The 18,561-nt window shown below is 38.4% G+C and overlaps 1 protein-coding gene across 1 annotated transcript in view; it reads right to left on the reverse strand.

Moving 5' to 3' along the window:
* Positions 1-344: 344 nt before the first annotated feature.
* LOC134288597 (uncharacterized) overlaps positions 345-18,561 on the reverse strand; it is a 385,031-nt gene continuing 366,814 nt past the window's right edge. The window contains exon 2 of the mRNA XM_062853898.1: positions 345-794. Within this exon, the coding sequence (XP_062709882.1) occupies positions 606-794 (189 nt within the window). The 3' untranslated portion in view covers positions 345-605. The remainder of the gene's footprint in view (positions 795-18,561) is intronic.

The raw sequence follows: 18,561 nt of genomic DNA on the forward strand, positions 1-18,561 counted from the left end.
CAATGACTCATAAATGAAACGAAAATCCAAGTGTATCATCCCATGTTTCATACACACTTGTTTCTGTAGCAGCAACGAACGAGTGTGTTGCTGGGTGAGAGATGAAGCATCACAGCAGTCCGTTCGCATGGGACACGATTTGCTACAGTCGTCGTACGTCATGTTTTCCTTTCGAAATTGCACGACCCTGCTCACTGGTGACCGCCGACAACGACACCAGAAGAGAAATTCAGAGGCGCATTGTGGCAGGAAATCGTTCTTTCTTTGGACTCCACAGAACTCTACGATCGAATAAAGTTCGCCGTAACAAGAAGTTAACTAGTAAAAACGCTAATTAGACCGGTTGTTCTCTATGGGATTGAAAAATGGACCCTACGTGCAGAGGACCAACACGCCCTTGAAGTTTTCAAACGGAAGGTGTTGTGTACCATCTACGGCGGAGTGCAGATGGAAGACGGGACTTGGAGAAGGCAAATGAATCACGAGCTGCATCAGCTGCTGAGAGAACCAACCATCGTTCATACCGCGAAAATCGGGAGGCTACGGTGGGCGGGTCACGTCATCAGGATGTCGGATAGCAACCCGACTAAAATGGTTCTCGAGAGTCATCCGACCGGTACAAGAAGACGTGGAGCGCAGCGAGCTAGGTGGGTCGACCAAGTGGAGGACAATCTGCGGACCCTTCGCAGAGTGCGGAACTGGAGATAAACAGCCATGGACCGAGTGGAATGGAGACGGCTACTATGTACAGCAGAGGCCACCCCGGCCTTAGCCTGATCGGTAAGGTAAGTAACCTTGTGTAACGAAAGAAGTTACCATTATACCCGTAGACTTAAAGATCTAAACTTTAGAACAGTTTAGTTTAGGATGACCTAGAATATCCCGACTGATCTGATACTATCTATTGAAGTTTCAGAAGACTTACTGGACATGGTAGATTACAAAACGTAGCTTTGTATAATGTAAGAAGTTACAGTTACACCCGTTGACTTTAGGATCTATCCTCAAGAACAGTTTGGATGACCTAGGATATCCCGACTGATCTGATACTATTTATTGAACTTTCAGAAGACTGACTGGACATGATAGATCTCAAATCGTTGTTTTCTATAATGAAAGAAGTTACCGATACACCCATAGGCTTGAGGATCTAAACTCAAGAATTGTTTGGATGACCAAGGATATCCAGAAACAATATTCTTCCTAATATTCTACCGTTTTTCCGCTACCGCTTCAAAATTCATTTTAAAGCTTGGAAAAATTCCGGCTTCAAAGGATTAAGAAATTTGTTTAAGTCAGATTGTAACACGAACCACACCTTATTTTGAACATATAATTCAAGCCAGATAGATATCACAATCTTCATTAGAATTACTGAATAGTTTACCTCAAAACGAACAGTTCTGGTACACATTTCTTATTTTACCATGAAATTGTTGAAGATCTTTTCGGGGCTTACAGATTAACGCAACGAAAATATTACGGTGGGAAATTTTTTGTGGCAGCTGAAGTTTTTCAATAGAACTGTACGATATAATTTTCTCTACTAGTTATTGGACGGACATATACCTCAGCCCAAGAATCGGGCGAGGGTTCGACCTACCCAGCCGTAATGCTCTGATTAAAGCATAATTTTCGCGCTCTCAACGCCGTCGAAACCACTCCGCCTGGGTCCCTTCTTGCTGCGAAGAAACGACGAATTTTCTTCGCGTAGGGTCTCTCTGGCACACATAATGTCACTTTATAGCAGTTCGTTCTCATTGACGACGACAGCAGTGATGCAATGCCTATTATTGTTATTTTCGTTCCGTTGTATGAGCATTGAGCGTAGATTTTTATTTTGCCTTTCAAGTTTGCTTTCTTACCCTCTTGCAGAAAAGAACCTGGATCTCGCACACGCTCGGAGCCATTTAATTCCAGTTTCTTGGCGCACCCTTGATGCAAGGGATCGTACCTACGTAAATAGGCACGCTGCTGTGTGGACTGCTTCTGGCGTTGTGTTGAATTGTGCATGTTTCGTAAGGGACGGGAAGGATACCGTAAAGAAATGCGAATGAAAATACTCAGGCAGCGCACTTTTGCACACCTGGTTTGGGCGCAATTGACGACAAGCTGCAACTGATTGAATAGCGTGCAACCATCTGATGCAACGGTCAGTAAGAAATCTAACTAAAACGGAAAAAGATTTAGAAGAAACTGCAACAGTCTTGCAAACAGGACATTTAAATGGAAAATAACAATGGAAGGAAAAATAAGTAAAGCTGATTTTTTTCTACGTAGATAGAAATCATGCATCAATTCATATTCTGTTTCTTACTGCAATTGCAAAATACTTTAGTTAAAGATTATCATTATCTGATTCTTTTCGCAGATTTCTAGAACAAAATGAACCTTTTAATGTATTAATTTGATTAAAAGTTTAGGAACAAGATTTGTTTAAATAAGTCAAAACTTTCCAATTTGTTGTGTTTGAAGAAAACACAGTGAGAAGAATATTTTTGAGTAATTCAAAACAGTTTTAAATTCTCATTTCACTTATGCTGGTTTCGGATCATTTCTCAAAAGTCAACAACGAACAAAGGTATCATGGTCTACCGAAGTGGATGGAAACTTTCCGGAAAGCTCTCCCAAGATGACAATATCATCGGAAAAGTTTCTACCTTCCATAAGTCCTCGGCAAATTCTGGCCGTCCATCAGGTTCCTGAACCATAACCGTTCCGCGGAAACGTGAAAGTTTGTAATCTCGTGAAATTAATCTCGACGCGGCTTCCATCATCTTCCAGATCTTCATTGCCCCCGCGCGCGCTCTGGATTCGCCATCATCGAGTAGCTTCCACCAAATGCTTATTAGGGGGAGCTGTTCCTCCACTGTGTTGACTCAGTTTGGCCCCATCACCGTCGTCATTGACATTCCGCGGCGGCTGAATCTGTGACGTGCGCGATGACAAATGAAGATGAAGAGGTTCCTTCTTGTCTGGGCCCCCAAGTCGCGTGGCAGTGGTATTCAAATTGGAAAATACCGCACCCAGAGACACTTTTCGAAGTTTATTTTCGCTCACTTAATCAGGCGGCTGCTGTTGCGAGTTGCGAGGGAAAACTTTTTTCCCAGACTGAACAACGCCGGTGACAAAGCTGAAATTAAGTCACATTCATGGAAAGCGCTTTAAGACGATGATCACGTTTCTGCCATTATCGTGCGGCCCTGCGATGGAAAATTGAAAATCATCATCCCAGTTCTCGGAATGAGATAAATGTTCAATTGAAAATTCGTGGCCAAAAGAGTCACAATGTCATTGGAGATTTCGTGATTGGATTAGGTCGACAGATGTTACGAAACTTTGAGTAACAGCATCTGCGAAGCGAAAAGACATCGAAGAAATCCCGGTTTGACGTCCTTCGGAACCCGTAAGCAAAATATAGTAATTTGTATGCATTTCTGTGACCAGGCCAATCGTAGAGAATCAATTTCTCAAGATCACGTTTTGTTCTTCGGTCAGAGCCCGTGGGACGTGAGTTACCCAAATCACGTTTTGGCGTTTTGATGTCGCCGGCGTCATCGTCATCCTTGGTGGAGAATCAAAATTATAGTAGTTTCCATCCCGATCCAGCGGAAGAAAACGTGAAAATTTTTAATAATCATAGAGCGGGGGAAACGTGCGACCACTCAATTCCGAATGCAAAACCCGGTACGGAGCATTCTAACGATGGAACTAAAACAGGAGTTGTTACGTATTGTGAAAATTAAATCGAAATCTGAAAGCATGATGTTTTATGATGGGAGAGATGAAAATCATTTCGTGGAGGAGGTTTACGACTGGGAGTAAATGTTTAATTGTTGTTGCTTTCTTAGTCTAACAGAATTGAAACGGCTAGTTTGGCATAGCCCGACGTTTCGGACGACCTATTTCAAGGGATAACTAACCCTTCAACGCGACATGTCAAACATCGGATTTCTCTTGAAATTCCTAGGATAAATGATGATGGTTGGACCAGTCCAAAAACTGATCATGGTTGGACCATTTTGAAAAAAAATCGATTATGTAGACATTTTCAAAGAAAAAAATCCCTGGTATCATAGTACAGTCAAAGACTAATCCAAGGTACCTTAAAAATACCTTTGGTTGGACCTAACCGTTACCATGTCGGTTGCTACGTTCGGTTCAGTTTGTTTACCCGCGTTGACAAGTGTAGGACGCTCGTAACAGTGAAAATTTGGTAAATTTAATGTGCATTGTGTATCTGGAAATGGGGGAGTCACACACTGTAACTCAGGATCTCTATTCATCAATAACACTAGTTTACAGCGTTTTTGAACTCGGTAAGCTTATGATCGTTTTTGGTGTAGAATCATGCCCTGAGTTCGAAAACGCGAAGGAAAAAAAATACAGTAGAGCGGAATTTTTTTCGACTTTCCATACAAGGTTGATGATTTGAAATCGATTTTTGTTCTATTTTTAAGCAAAGTCGCTCACTTCACACATCACATTCTCCGTAATCAATGCTCCGATTGAGCTGAATTTTTTACTGTAACTCGCCTACATATGATATGTCAAATAAACGTTGAGAAAGAATTTTTAAATATTTTTTTTCTTATTGAAAAAAAAATACATTTCTTCATATATTTTTTGGAAATTTTACTAAAATTCAAGGAGATCGTCCCCAAAACTCGCCAATATCTTGAATTTCATCAATCTGACGCAAAACCTGCATTCAGATGATCGAATGGTATTGTATTCAGCTTTTAGTTTATGGAAAAAGATTTAAAATTGGTTGAACAAAACGCAAGATATTTGAATTTTATTAAATTTCAAATTTTAAAAAGTTGTAAAACTCGATATTGAGCTAAAATTCAAAAACTGTTCTACTTTAAATTTTTTGAAGCACGCTTTCGAAATCAGCGCTAAATTATGCCTCAAAAATTTTGGTCGTTGACAGAAGTTCACGACTTTCGTTTTATTTTGTAAACTTGTGTAAAAGATGGTCTTGAGCTCAGTCGATACCAAGGTATCTCAGTGACAAATATGTAAAATATGTTACTGAGATAACTTGCGTACCTGACAGCAAAAGGGTATATCACAATAGTTCTAAAATCCAGGCTTGACAGAAACTCTCTCGCGAGAAAATGAGGAAGCGATTTTGGCGATTTTCTGAGGAGTGAAAATAAAACTCAGAAATCACAACGCAAATCCTCAACAGCACCGAGCGCGAGCTTGCCGCGCAGCGAGGAGTTCGTCCAACACTCACAATTGCTTGTTGTGTTTCTCACGTCCACTCACACTCAAAAAGCTCTCGCGAGTTCCACTCCCATACAAAGAAAGACTCTCGAGGCGAAAATCGCACTCAAAAACCCGACATAATCATCGGCTCTTTTTTCGTTCCCCTCTTCCTCGCTCAGTTTTTTTTGGCCTCTCTGTTTGGGGTTCGTTCGCTCCCTCGCGACGAGGCAAAAGCAAAACACCGCTCTAGAGCATGTTGCAAAACTCTTTTGATTTCGAGGAGGATTATCAAGCCTGCAAAATCTGGGCGCAGTGATCTTCACCCGACATACGAGAGAGTATCTGGAAATCTGTTTTAATGAGTCTATCAGTCATCATGAAGGTTTTTTCGTGTGGCATTTCCATAGACGTTAGTGCCATCAAGTATATTGTTCGTGGCAAAATCCGCAGCGTGGATATATAGGTACACTGTGGTGCATAATTGATCGGACAAACGCCGATTTTCATACAAAATGGCCAAGTTTGAGATGCTGTAACTATGGTTTGCTTTGATGGATTGAGCTCAATTTTTGACACGGAACTACAAATATGCTGAATTTTGTGTATACAAAGTATAAAATGTTTTCATTCACAGGTCTAGGCGTGGCAAGGCGTTGAAAAAATTGCAAAAGTGATCGGACAGCGGCACGCGTGTAAATCAAAGGGGTACCGCTGTCCGATCACTTTTGCAATATTTTCAACGCCTTGCCACGCCCAGACCTGTGAACGAAAACATTTTTTACTTTGTATACACAAAATTCAGCATATTTGTAGTTCCTTGTCAAAAATTGAGCTCAATCCATCAAAGCAAACCATAGTTACAGCATCTCAAACTTGGCCATTTTGTATGAAAATCGGCGTTTGTCCGATCAATTATGCACCACAGTGTACCTAAAACTGTTCGTGGCAGATACTTCTTGTCGACAATGTGAACCTGAACATCTGCGATCTCCAGAAGTTGACCAACCAACTGAACCTCCACGGGTGCTTGATTTTCGTCACTGGAGAATCACCCATGGATTTGGCCGATGATCATTGAGATCAAAGAGCGAGCAGCCCCCATAGGGTCGTCATTTTTCCGCTGAAGAACATCCGGATGGAAGAACATCCCGGATAAAAACTAACCATAGGGTATTTGGTGAAAACCATTCCTGTACCATACAGTGTACCAGCTACAATATAGTGTATTGTAATGGAATGGTTCGCTAAAAGCTTTGCACATTGGTAGCTACTATACATTTACATCCGATCTTTATGTAACAATATATTATACTGTTTTTCTTACGTTTGAACCATTCTCTAGTCGGAATTCGCTCGTTGAGCCACAACCTTCACCCAACCAACGAATTCGATTCGTTAGTTGGGTGAAGTGACAGCAGCACAAGGGGCGTGCGCATTGTTTTTTTTTTTTTTATCATGTTTAGGTTGGAAGTAAAAAGTAAAAATTTGTAAATTTTTCAATTATTTTCACATTTAGAGCCAAACTGATACGTTATGAAAGATACATATATGACCAATACGAGAATTAATTATCTTTATCCATTTTAGTTGGTGAAGTGAAAATACAGATGATTATGAAACCACCTGGTCCAAAGTGCAAGTACAAAACGCTTTCAATGATCGACAAAATAAAGATTATCGATGTTTTGCATTTGTTTCGAGGTAATCATACATATAATTGTTTTTTTTTTTTAAGAAAAATGAATGAGAAATTTTTCTCGATTATCAGTAATGTTTAAGAAACCAAAAAACTCATTTGGTCGCCCCTCGGAATTACACATTGGTTGTCATTTTCAGTTTGACATTGAATTATGACATCCAGGTGCTTTTTAGTTGGCTGACAGCTCAACTAACGGAGACCCAACTAAAAAGTCACCCAACTATTAAACCCCCAACCATTGGGTCCCGACTGTATTCCGAAACCATCTTTTTCCGTGCATTTTTAATTATTTATTCAGTTTATGATTTTTTCCGTGCTTTGTTTTGTTGATGTTCGTGACATTTTTGTTGCAAAGGAAATGAAAGAGAAAAAAGTGAATAAGTTGAAACATCTATTTAAAAGTCAATAAAATGTTTAAATAAAGTGGTAAACCAGGTGTCCTAAGGACTGCATATCCAAGATATATGGTGGGCTAGGTCAACCCGGAAAGACGCAGGCCAGATTACCGTAAATCAGTGGATGAGTTCAACACTATTTTTTCTCTTCTTCTCTCATGTGAAATTGCCTTGTACAACAACCGAATTAAATGCGATTTATCTTTGACATTTTTAACATAAGGACAGGACTGGACACTGAAACGACTTCTGATATAAGTTCGTCTTCGCTTTTTAACGTAACTTATAGTTGAATAGAACTTGACAGTTTTCTCATGAGTTGTTATGTACATATTTCATAGTTCAGTCAAACTGGAGCCTCAATATTGCAATAACGGTTAAGCACGCTGTAATGATACTTATGTACCTCGTCACCCACTTCATGCAACTACATTAGTGGTCTAATAACACTTAGCGCGCTAGGCATAGTTCCATCATGCCGCTCAAAGTGTTGCCACAAATAATGCTTAGTTTGCAAAACCCAGTTATCTGGCTGGTGGGACATGGGAGCCTAAGCTTCAACTGTTAATGCAATCTGAGGCTACTCAGACTTAGACGAGTTTAGGTTAGTTTGGCTAGAACTGCCATTATCGAAGGAACATGACGAGATAATATAACATTATATGGTTTATCTAATGTAAAACAATACAACATAACAAAAGAGAACCATTCCAAAACCATGATTAAATTTATAACCAGTAGTGAAATTACAATTAAAAACAATATATTTACGGTACATTTTATTGTTTGAAACCATACGTGTACCATACAATGTACGGTATATTAAAGCCCACGTATCAGTATTTCGAACAATTCATTTACAATAAAATATATGGTTTTGTAAAAAAATATATATGGAGAAAAATATTTTTTTATATTGTTACGATACTTAACAACCCGTATAGTATATTGTAAAAATCTTATTTACAATTCACTGTATGGGTGTCTACAATATATCTTATTGTTTTTGTATTTTTTATTTTTACAGTGGTGTTTATTGTAACAATATGGTTCTAAATAGTACTGTAACAATACAACATTCGGTTTTTCTACTGTATTTTTTATTCGGGATAACAGAGCGGAAAAAACTGAGAAAACGTGAACCGATGTGAAGCTCTTTTTAATACCATTCTCCGACATGGATCTTTTTAATGTTTAACCACAGACAAACAGACGTAACACCTTGAACGATTTTCATGGAAATCCATCGCCCGGTTCACACTACCATCACCTGGTGGCAAAGCTGCACGAATCACTGTGTTATGCAATATCGTCATCAGAAGGCGCTAATGTGAAACGTCAAACGCATAGAAAAACGATGCGCGCGCCACAACTATGAAAATTTAAATTGATCGTTAAAAGCGTGGTCGATGTGAATTTTGCAAGTGTTACGTCTGTTTGTCTGTGGTTTAACCCTCGAGCGATCGCGCTGTTGTATTTTGTACAACACGTTGAAAAAATCTCGTTTTTTGTACTCAGCATTAGCGTGGTGCTGACGCAGGTAGTCAACCGCGCGAGTTACGGAAAGGTAATTGTAGTTAAATAAACGTATTTTTTAAATCTATTCACGAGTTTTTTTTCTGAAATATCACAATGCCTATACGGTACTCCGGTGTTTTGAGGAAATGTATTCAATTAACATGTCAATTAAGCGGCCACTAGTTAGAACAGATAGATAGGGTTGGCGTTTGCTTCGTGGTTTGATTACTAGAAATTATTTCCAAGGGTGAATTCCATGAGGTATAAAACATTATGCGTATGTGTTATACTCATGGAAATACACATTTTCTTCAAATTAATCAACTATTTTTAACCCGATTCAAAACGCTCCTGAGCGTAAATAACAAACTGAATATGATCCCAAAACCTAGTTATTTACTTGTTGAAATTATGGTGAGAATCGCAAACGCCGAGATTTGTGTGTTTGAAAGAATGAAAAAGCTAATTTTATCCAAATACTTTTGAAATTAGTATTGCAACAGATTGGTCCAACCATTACCATTTGGTTGGTACAACCAAAATCAGCATTGGTCAAACCAACATCGAAATTCTCTACTCGAATAAAACGATTTCCGAAATTATTGTTTAACTACTATGGCTTTTGTTAGTCCTTTCTGAAAACTAGATAAGTAGATCTTTCCACCAAGCATCACTTTAGTATTTAAAATTATAGTTTTCATAGTAAAAATACGGTGTAAACTATGATAAAGCGTACACGCTATTTTTAATTCGCTGGAAACCAGCAAAATTTTGCTGGTTTTTGACATGCTGTAAAACCAGCAATCCATCCAGTAAAATATTTCTTGCTGATTTTTCAGTAATGCGGTTTGACAGCTTGTTTTGCTGGTCGTTCAGCAATTTTGTCCGAGCTCTAGTCTGGGCGAAATGTTTTGTTTTTTTTTCTTTTCAGACGAAACAAAAATTGATACAAATGTTTGTTTGAAGTTAATTTTCAGTATCCAGAGATAGTAAACGCGATGAACGCTCATTATAGAAGTGGCGTATTCCATTTTAATGTAAACCGCGATGAAAAATATACATTTTTCGGATAAATTTTCACGTCCTTCTGCTCGCTCCAGTGTCTCGGGCAGGAGCGCGCAAAATGTGTCCAGGAAAATGCTAAGTGTTTGACAACTCTCTTGCTGATGCTCAGCAATTCCTAACTTTGCTGAATCTTCAGCTATCATTACTGAATTTTCGGCACACTACAGTTTGCTGATGGCGTTCCAGCAATTCATTTTGCTGGACGAAAAAATCGAATTTCGGTGTGTAGGAACCACCCAAATTGGTCCAACCATCATCATTTACCCTACTATGAAACCTCAAGGAATTCTTCTAGGGATTTGTATAAAGATTACTAGATTTATTTTTCCTTCAGAAATTCTTGATGAGATCATTCAAGACAATTTCCCTGCGATTTCCACAAGTTTCTCCGGCGAATGTTCCAGGAACTCCTTGAGAGATTTTAGCCAAGGATTCCTTGAGAAATTCCTGATGGGATTCTTCCAGGAACTCGATTTGGCCAATTTCCAGGAATACCAGCACAGATTCCCCAAGTAATACCTCCTGCGGTTCTTCCAGCAATTCCTCCTAGGAATCCTACAGCAATTCTAACTGGTGTACCTTTATGAAATCTTCTTGGGATTCCTCGTGGAACTACTGCTGGCATTCTTGCTGGATTCTTCCGGGCAATCTTGGGATTCCGCCAAACATATCTCCTGTGATTCCTTCAGGGACTCCTCTTGGATTTCTTCAGAATACCTCTACCGATTCCTCCAGGGATTTCTCTAGGCATTCCTCTTGATATATATTCTTTTCTTCGAATTTCGACTGTTGATGATTATGTTGGGAGGTATGGCGTTCAGTCTTTGGAGGAATAACTCAAAAACGGATTCTTAAGCTTTCATCCCAAGAGCTTAAGAATCCGTTTTTGAGTTATTCCTCCAAAGACTGAACGCCATACCTCCCAACATATTCTTTTCGGGCAGCCCTGATGGGGTTTCACTAGAGATTGTCTATCTCATGAAATTCTTTTAGGGATTCCTCCAGAGATTTATATTGGGATTTCTTCAGCTGCAATTCCTGGTGGCAGGCAAAGAGGAATTCATGGAGTTCATGAGAAATTTCTAGAATAATCCATGGATGAAATCTCTGGAGGTATTCTGGATGAGTCTTTAGAAAATACAACCCTGGAAGAATGACTAGAGGTATTTCTGGAAGTATCACTTGTGGAGTTCCAGCACGAGCTCCTGGATGAGGGTCAGGAGGAGTTCCTGGAGGAATCCCATTAGCAATTTCCGGAAATATCCCAGGATAAATTTTCTGGAGAAATTCCTGGGGGAAACACCAAAAGAACATCCGGAAGAATCCTAAAAAGATTGCCTTGAATCATCCCAGCAAGAATTTTTGAAGGGATGCCAGGAGAAATTCGGACAATCCGTAGAAGAATTCCGGGAAAATAAATACAGGAATTTCTTGAGAAATCCCATCAGTACTGCTTGGAGGAATCCAAAGGAAAAATTCATTAAGAAATACCTAGACGAATACCTCTAGAAATGACTGGAGAAAGCTGTAACGGCATTCTGAAGAAATCCACAGAAATGGTTCTGAATCAATCGCAGGAGGAATTTCTGAAAGAATCTAAGGAAGATTTCCCGTAAAAATTCCAGCAAAAATGCCAGTATAAATTCCTAAAGGAATCACTACAAAAGTTGCTGGAGTTACAATATTTAGAATATCTGGAGGAAGAGTTGCTGGAAGAACCGCAAGGGGTAGTTGTTTGAGGAACCTTCGGGGAAAGGCCAAGAGGAGTTTCTGCAGGAATTCCATGACGAATTTGTGAAGCAATTTTTGGGATAACATCTCTGGGGGACTTTGTGGATGTGTCCTTGGAGAAATTTTTGGAAGAACAAACGATGGAATTTCTGCAGAATTCCAGGAAGATAGCCTGGAAGGATCTCAGAAAAAAGACAGGCGAAAGCTCTAGAAGGATCCGTAGCAGAATTTTTGAAGTATCATAGCTAGAATTTTTGGAGCTAGAGACGCAGGAAGCACTGCTTCAATAATCTATGCCGGAATTTTTGGAGGAAGGTCACGAGCTTCTGGAGGAATAACATGAGAAATTACTCAGAAGGAGTTCCTGGAGAAATACCAGAGGAGCTTCTGTAATAATGTCCGAAATATTGCCATGAATAATCCCAGCAAAAAAAATCCTGATGAATTTCCACGAGAAATCTCTGAAGAAATCCCTAAAAGAACTCCTGAATGAATTACAGAAAGAATTTCTGGAGGAGTCCTAGGAGGAAATGCTGGTAAAATCAGAGTTGTAATTGCTTGAAGGATTCCAGCTGTAATTCCCGGATAAAATTTCTGAAGATGTTGCTGGAAGAATCGCCTCAGGATTAATTCATGGTAGATTGTCTTGAATGGTTCTTGAAGGAACTTCTGAAGAAATTCCTAGGAGGTTTCATAGAAATAATTTCTATGGAAATCATAGTACGAATTGGTGGAAGAATCTCTACAGGAGTTATTAGAGAAACCCCCTCGAGCATGGTGGAGGAATCATAAGAGAAATTGCTTGAACAAATGCCTGAAGGAATATCTACAGTTCTCCTGGGAAGAATTCGTAAAGGTAATTCATGATGGAATCCCAGGAAGCATTTGCGCAGGAGTCTCAGAAAGATTTCCTGAAAGTATTGCAGCAAAAAAGTATGCCAGAAATTATTCCTAGAAGTGTTCCCGGAAGTACCACAGTTAGAAATTCTCGACGAAACTTAGTAGGAATTGCTTGAGGAATCCCAGCTAGAAATCATGGAGGAAGGTCAATGGGCGTTGCTGGAGAAATCCCAAAATCAATTTCTGGAAGAACACATTGAAGATATCCCTGGAAGAATCACCGAAAATTCCATTGAAAAATCTCAGGAGGATCACCCGGAAGAATCGCAGTAAGAATACTTGAAGAAATATTAAGAGGAATCCCTAGTACAATTTCTGAAGGTATCACAGTTAGAATTGCTGTAGGAGTCCTATGAAGAATTACTGGAAGAACCGTAAGAGCTATTACTTGAGGAATCCCTGCTGGAGTTCCTGGAGGTAGGCCAAATCGAGTTCCATGAGAAATCCCATCAGGAATTTCTCAAGGAATTCCTGCACGCAGACAAATTACGCTTTATTTGAAACAAAAAACATGGTTGATTTTCAAACTGAGCATTTACTTATTCCAAAGTTATATTTATCTGTTCTTACTTAAAGTTTATTGGTTGAAACAACCAATTATCATCATTGCAGACAACGTTAGAAACTTATTTGCTCCTTCAAATGGGGACCACCAAAATAGCCCGGAAGCACTCACACATCTGTAAAATCCTTACTCTAACTGTGCCACAACGAGGACGATGTAGTAAATCCATGACTGCAACTTCAAAGTGCAGTTTTGGTCATGATGGATAAAGCGCAGGTACTCGAGACAGCATTAGCAAAAAAAAAAAAAAATGGTCGGTTTCGCCTTTTTGTCTCTTCTTATTCGATCCATCCGCTTGCCGAGCGTCTAAAAATAGATTTCCAAGCTGCCGCAGGAGCTGCCGTCACCAACACAATCACATTCCGGCTTTATAAGTAGCAAAAGTGCTGTCGTTTAAAACAATCCTTTATTTTTATATTGAATCTACCAAATCTCTGTTTATAACGGACGTCATTTTTTTTCGCGTCGCGTTTTCATTCGCTGAGCCAACATTCAACATTGAGGAGAGTTTTGGCTAATGGCGGCCCAAATGGCCTAGTGATTGCGTGTCCGAGATATTTTGATTCGCCTTGTAAAGAATTGAACTCACACAGAAAGAAAGCATGAAAATTAATCAACACGTAAGTTAAGGATCGACTGAAAATCATATCAGAAACTTTGCAATTACAGCCATTTACATTGAGCTGATACAGTCCGCTCAGAAAAGCCAATCATGCGTATTGTTTACAGATTTGAGGACATATTCGCTTGAAATTTGCAAGCAGTAATGTAAACGAAGACAGCCTCGCTCAGTCGTCAGCTAATCGGAACGTGATTTCGTCTGCCTCGCTGCGGAGATGGCTCTCTCTCAGTGGCCGGAGCGGTACAACCGTTTATTCAATACCTGAAAGATTTTCTGAAAAAACACTGTAATAGATTTATAAATTAATATTTGAAATAATTTCTTAACCTGTTGAAATTTATAAAGGAATTCCAAAAGAAATTTCCAAAGGATTTTTTCAATGAATCCCTAGAAGAATTTCATAATAATCCTTGTCAGAGTTGCAGAAGAACCCATGGATATTTTCCTAAAACCTTCTAACTTCTGATTAACTTTTGAACTTTTCTTTTCTGAAGAAATTGCCTAAATAATCCCTTTTTTGGGTCTCCAGTTAGCCTAGTGGTTAGGACTATGGATCGCCAATCCGGAGACGGCGGGTTCGATTCCCGTTCCGGTCGGGAAAATTTTCTCGACTCCCTGAGCATAGTGTATCATTGTACTTGCCTCACAATATACAAAATCATGCAATGGCAGGCAAAGAAAGCCCTTCAATTAATGACTGAGGAAGTGCTCCAAGAAAACTAAGTTGAAACGAGGCAGGCCAAGTCCCAGTGGAGACGTAGAGCCATAAGGAAGAAGAAGAAGAACCCCTTTTTTATCCTTCTCTGTTGGGGAAATTAAGCCACTGCGTCCAAAAAGTTGAACTTTTGTGTTATAAGGCATAAGAATCCCCGTAAATCAATGAAGGGGTTAAAAAAATGTTCTTGACAGATTTTAAGATCGAATTCATGGAGTTATTTTTGAAGGTCTCAACTCCATGGAGCAATTTTGGAAGGAATCCATAGAAGATTTTTCAAAAGAGTTGGACAAACTCATGGAAAAATCGCATAAAAAAATTCCAAATGCAACCCGTGGAAAAATTTCTGAAGGAAACTTTGGAAAAGTTGTTGAAGATTTTCTAATGAAATCCTTAGGGAAATTTCTGGAGGTATTCTGCCCCAGTAATTTTCTGATGAAATCGCTGAAAACATTTCCATGGATGATTTCCTGAAAGACTTTTCGTACGGATTTCTAAAAGAAACTATGGTGAAATTTCTGAGGTAATAAATGGAATTTTTTTTTCTACAGGAATTCTTCAATGAATTTCTGATGGATCCTCGGAATTACTGGAGGATTTTCTAGAAATCAAGAGAAGATTTTATTAAGGAACTCTTAAATTTACTTCTGTAGTTAATACTAGAAACATTTCGAGCAATTCTAAAGGAAACTATGATTTTTCAAAGGAATCCCTGTAAGAATTCTCAGATGCGGAGAAGAAATTTCTGACACAATTGCTTAAACATTTCCTGGAAGACTTTCTGAAGGAGAAGCTTGTGAAAATTCTGAAGAGATACCTTGGTTTTTACAGAAACCCATAGAGGAAATTTCTTAAAATAGCTATCTATGGCGTCCTAAATCGAAGGAGGATGTTCAAAAAAAAATCCTTCTAATATTTTTTTAAAGAAAGTTTATGCAAAGTTCAGGAATTTCTACAGAAATTACTCAAGGAATCTGAAAAATTGTTCAATAAATGCATCTAGGGATTTCTGGTACAATCTATTCCAGATTTACTCAAAGATCCATGGAGACATTTTTCAGGGTCTCCATGGAAGATTTCCTGAAAGGAATGTTTAGAACCTTTTGTTTTAAGAATCTGCAACAATTTCAGAAACAAACCATGGAAGACTTTCTAAAGGAGTACCGGTGAAATTTCTGGAGGAAACTCCAGATTTGGAAGGAATACTTGTAGCAAATTCTTGAGGATTCCCAAAAGTATTTATTTAAAGAAATCTCAGAGAGACTTTTGAAAGAAAAATCCAAGAGAAGCAACTGATGGGAGATGTTTTGTAGCTTAGAGGAATTTGTGAAGGGACCTCTGTAGGAACTTCCGAACAAATCTCTGGAGCACAATTCCCAAATGAATTTCGGAAAGATTTTCGAAAATATTTTTTGAAGAAATTTCTGAAAAATACCCGTGATATTTGCTAATGAAGCTTCTACAACTATCATTAAAAACGACTACGCATTCTTGAAATTAGCAAACGATGTTTATTACTTGCCCAACGTTTCGACACAGGGTTAGTGTCTTCTTCAGGGGGAAACTAATTTGGTCGGTTTTGGTCTTGTTTTTCGTGTATGTAACTGTCCTGTCATTAGTTTGTTGGTACATGACTTATTTGGCATGTTAGAACTTTCAACGGACATTTGGCCAAATGTTTTTTAATGATGGTTGAAACGATACAGTCGAGCCTCCACTAGAAGTTTCTACAGAAATTCTAGAACCAATTTCTGAAGCAAGACATTCGGTTTTTTGGAGAATACTTTTTGAAAATTTCTGGAGAAATCCATTTCAAAACTTCTGAAGAAAACACTTGAGGATTTTCTGAAGAATTCTCTCAAAAAAACATCCGTGGAAAAAAGTGGAGCGCTAGAATAATTTATAGAGGTATTCATGGTATCCTTGAAGAAATTTATGTAAATCATTCTGTGAATTTTTCTGAAAATACCGCGGAAGAATTTCTGATGATTGATTTCTTAACGAATCCCTGGAAGAATTTGCGAAGTATATCATGGATAAATTGCTGAAGCAAGATGCAAGATTTCCTTAAACAAAATCTGATGTTATTCCATTTGAAACTTCATGAAACAATTAATGAAATGCATATTATCTAAAGAAATCTCTGGAAAAATCCTGATAATTCTCAAAAAAAAATATGTAGAAAGAATTTCTAATGAATCCCTTTGAGTGATTTCTGGAAAATCTGTAAATGAATTTAGGTATAAAGACTCTTGAGAAACTTAAAAAAATAAATCTCAATTGACCCTTGTTTTTTTACCAATTTAGAACAGAAGTGATCTCTGATAGAATTTCTAAATGGATTTTTCGAAGAATTCGTAGAAAACCATCGGTAGAATTCCTGAAGGATTTCCTATAGGAAACCCTGCAGAAATTTCGTAATAAACATAAATAGTGGAATTTTTCAATCAATCTCTGAAGAACATTTTCGAATACATTATTGAAAAATTTTTGAAGAAAAAAACACGTGAATGAATTTCTGACGGATTTTTTAAAGAAATATACAAACGGAACTTTTGAAAAAAAAATCTAAAAAAAACTCCCACAAATTTGTTTTAAGGACAAACGTCTTGAAATCCCGGTTCAACAGTGCATCAAAACTTCAGACGCACAAATCTCAAGCAGCAAGCTTAAAACAACAATGCATTTTATTATTCTGTTCTTGCTCACTTGTAATAAGCTTAAAATAAGAAGCTCAGGTGCGCTGGTTTTGTTTACGAAGAGATTTGTGCCCTCAAAATCGTGAGTAGGTGCCAAAGTCGGCCATTGTGGCGGCCATATTGGGATTCTAACAAGTCTGTCCTTAAGGAATCTATGAAGAATTTAAGGGGTCTCCAGTTAGCCTTGTGGTTAAAGCTTTGGATCGCCAATCCGGAGACGACAAGTTCGACTCCCATTCCGGTCGGAAAAATTTCCTCAATTCCCTGCGCACAGTGTATCATTGTGCTTGCCTCACATTATACAAATTCCTGCAATGGTAGGCAAAGAAAGCCCTTCAATTAATAACTGAGGAAGTGCTTGAACAACACTCAGTTGAAGCGAGGCAGGCCAAGTCCCAGTGGGGACGTAGAGCCATAAAGAAAAAGATGAAGGAATTTCTAAAGAGATTTTTGGAGAACTTTCTGACAATATACCGAAAGGAATTCTGTAGGAATCCTTGTATCCTTAATTTACTAAGTTTCTTTTGCGCGGTAACTCCACTGCCTCCAAATGGCAAGTTGCTGATATTTTTCTTGGTATATTCGATCGATGTTTATATGCAAACTTTGTTTCATGTCCTTAAGAAATTAGTTTGAAAAATTTAAAATATCACGCTTTAGCTCAACTGATGTAGGAAGCATATTTCGATCATTTGAGACGTCACATATAAATTTGGACATTTTTCGTTTATCAATTGTTCAACAGAAGTTCAAGTCATTCCCGAAAAAAAAGAATGCGTTCCCAACAACATCCATAAAACATTCATCAGATCAACGTTTCGTGGATTGCACCACGGGCATTGGCGTATCTAGGATTTTTTCCTAGGGGGTGCCTGGGGGCTGCCAGTTTCAGTGGCTTCCAGGTTGTTGTGCTTTTTATTTGTAAAAGGAAACACCGATCCACCTTCAACTTCTTAGTACTACAATGATATAATGCGTCGTGGGACAAATTAGCACGAAAATTTGAACGGGCTATATTTTAAAGAACAGTTTTTTTTTTAATCCGAACCGTTGTACTGACTTAACACTCTCCCCGTCATGTGAGGTTTGAGAACTTGATAACATTTTACGTAATCATACATGGAATTTGTATTTTCAGTTTGAACTTAACAATCATCACAACCCCTTTGTTTTGTGGATTGAATACATTGATTAGGAATACATTTTCAGAGCAATTTGTGTTTTCGGCAAAACATTGTTTCGGTAATTCCTCAGGGAATATTCCCGGGCAATTTATTTGAAAATTGTTGTGCAATTTATTTTAATTAGGACTTCTTTTAAAAATCTCTGGTAAATTTCTTCGACAATTTCTTTAAGAATTTATTTGGTAATGTGTCTGGAATTTGATACTAAACACTTTTTACGCATTTAAAAAAAAAATCATCGGAAATTACTT

This window comes from Aedes albopictus, chromosome 2 (genome assembly GCF_035046485.1).
Source record: "Aedes albopictus strain Foshan chromosome 2, AalbF5, whole genome shotgun sequence".
Taxonomy (NCBI): domain Eukaryota; kingdom Metazoa; phylum Arthropoda; class Insecta; order Diptera; family Culicidae; genus Aedes; species Aedes albopictus.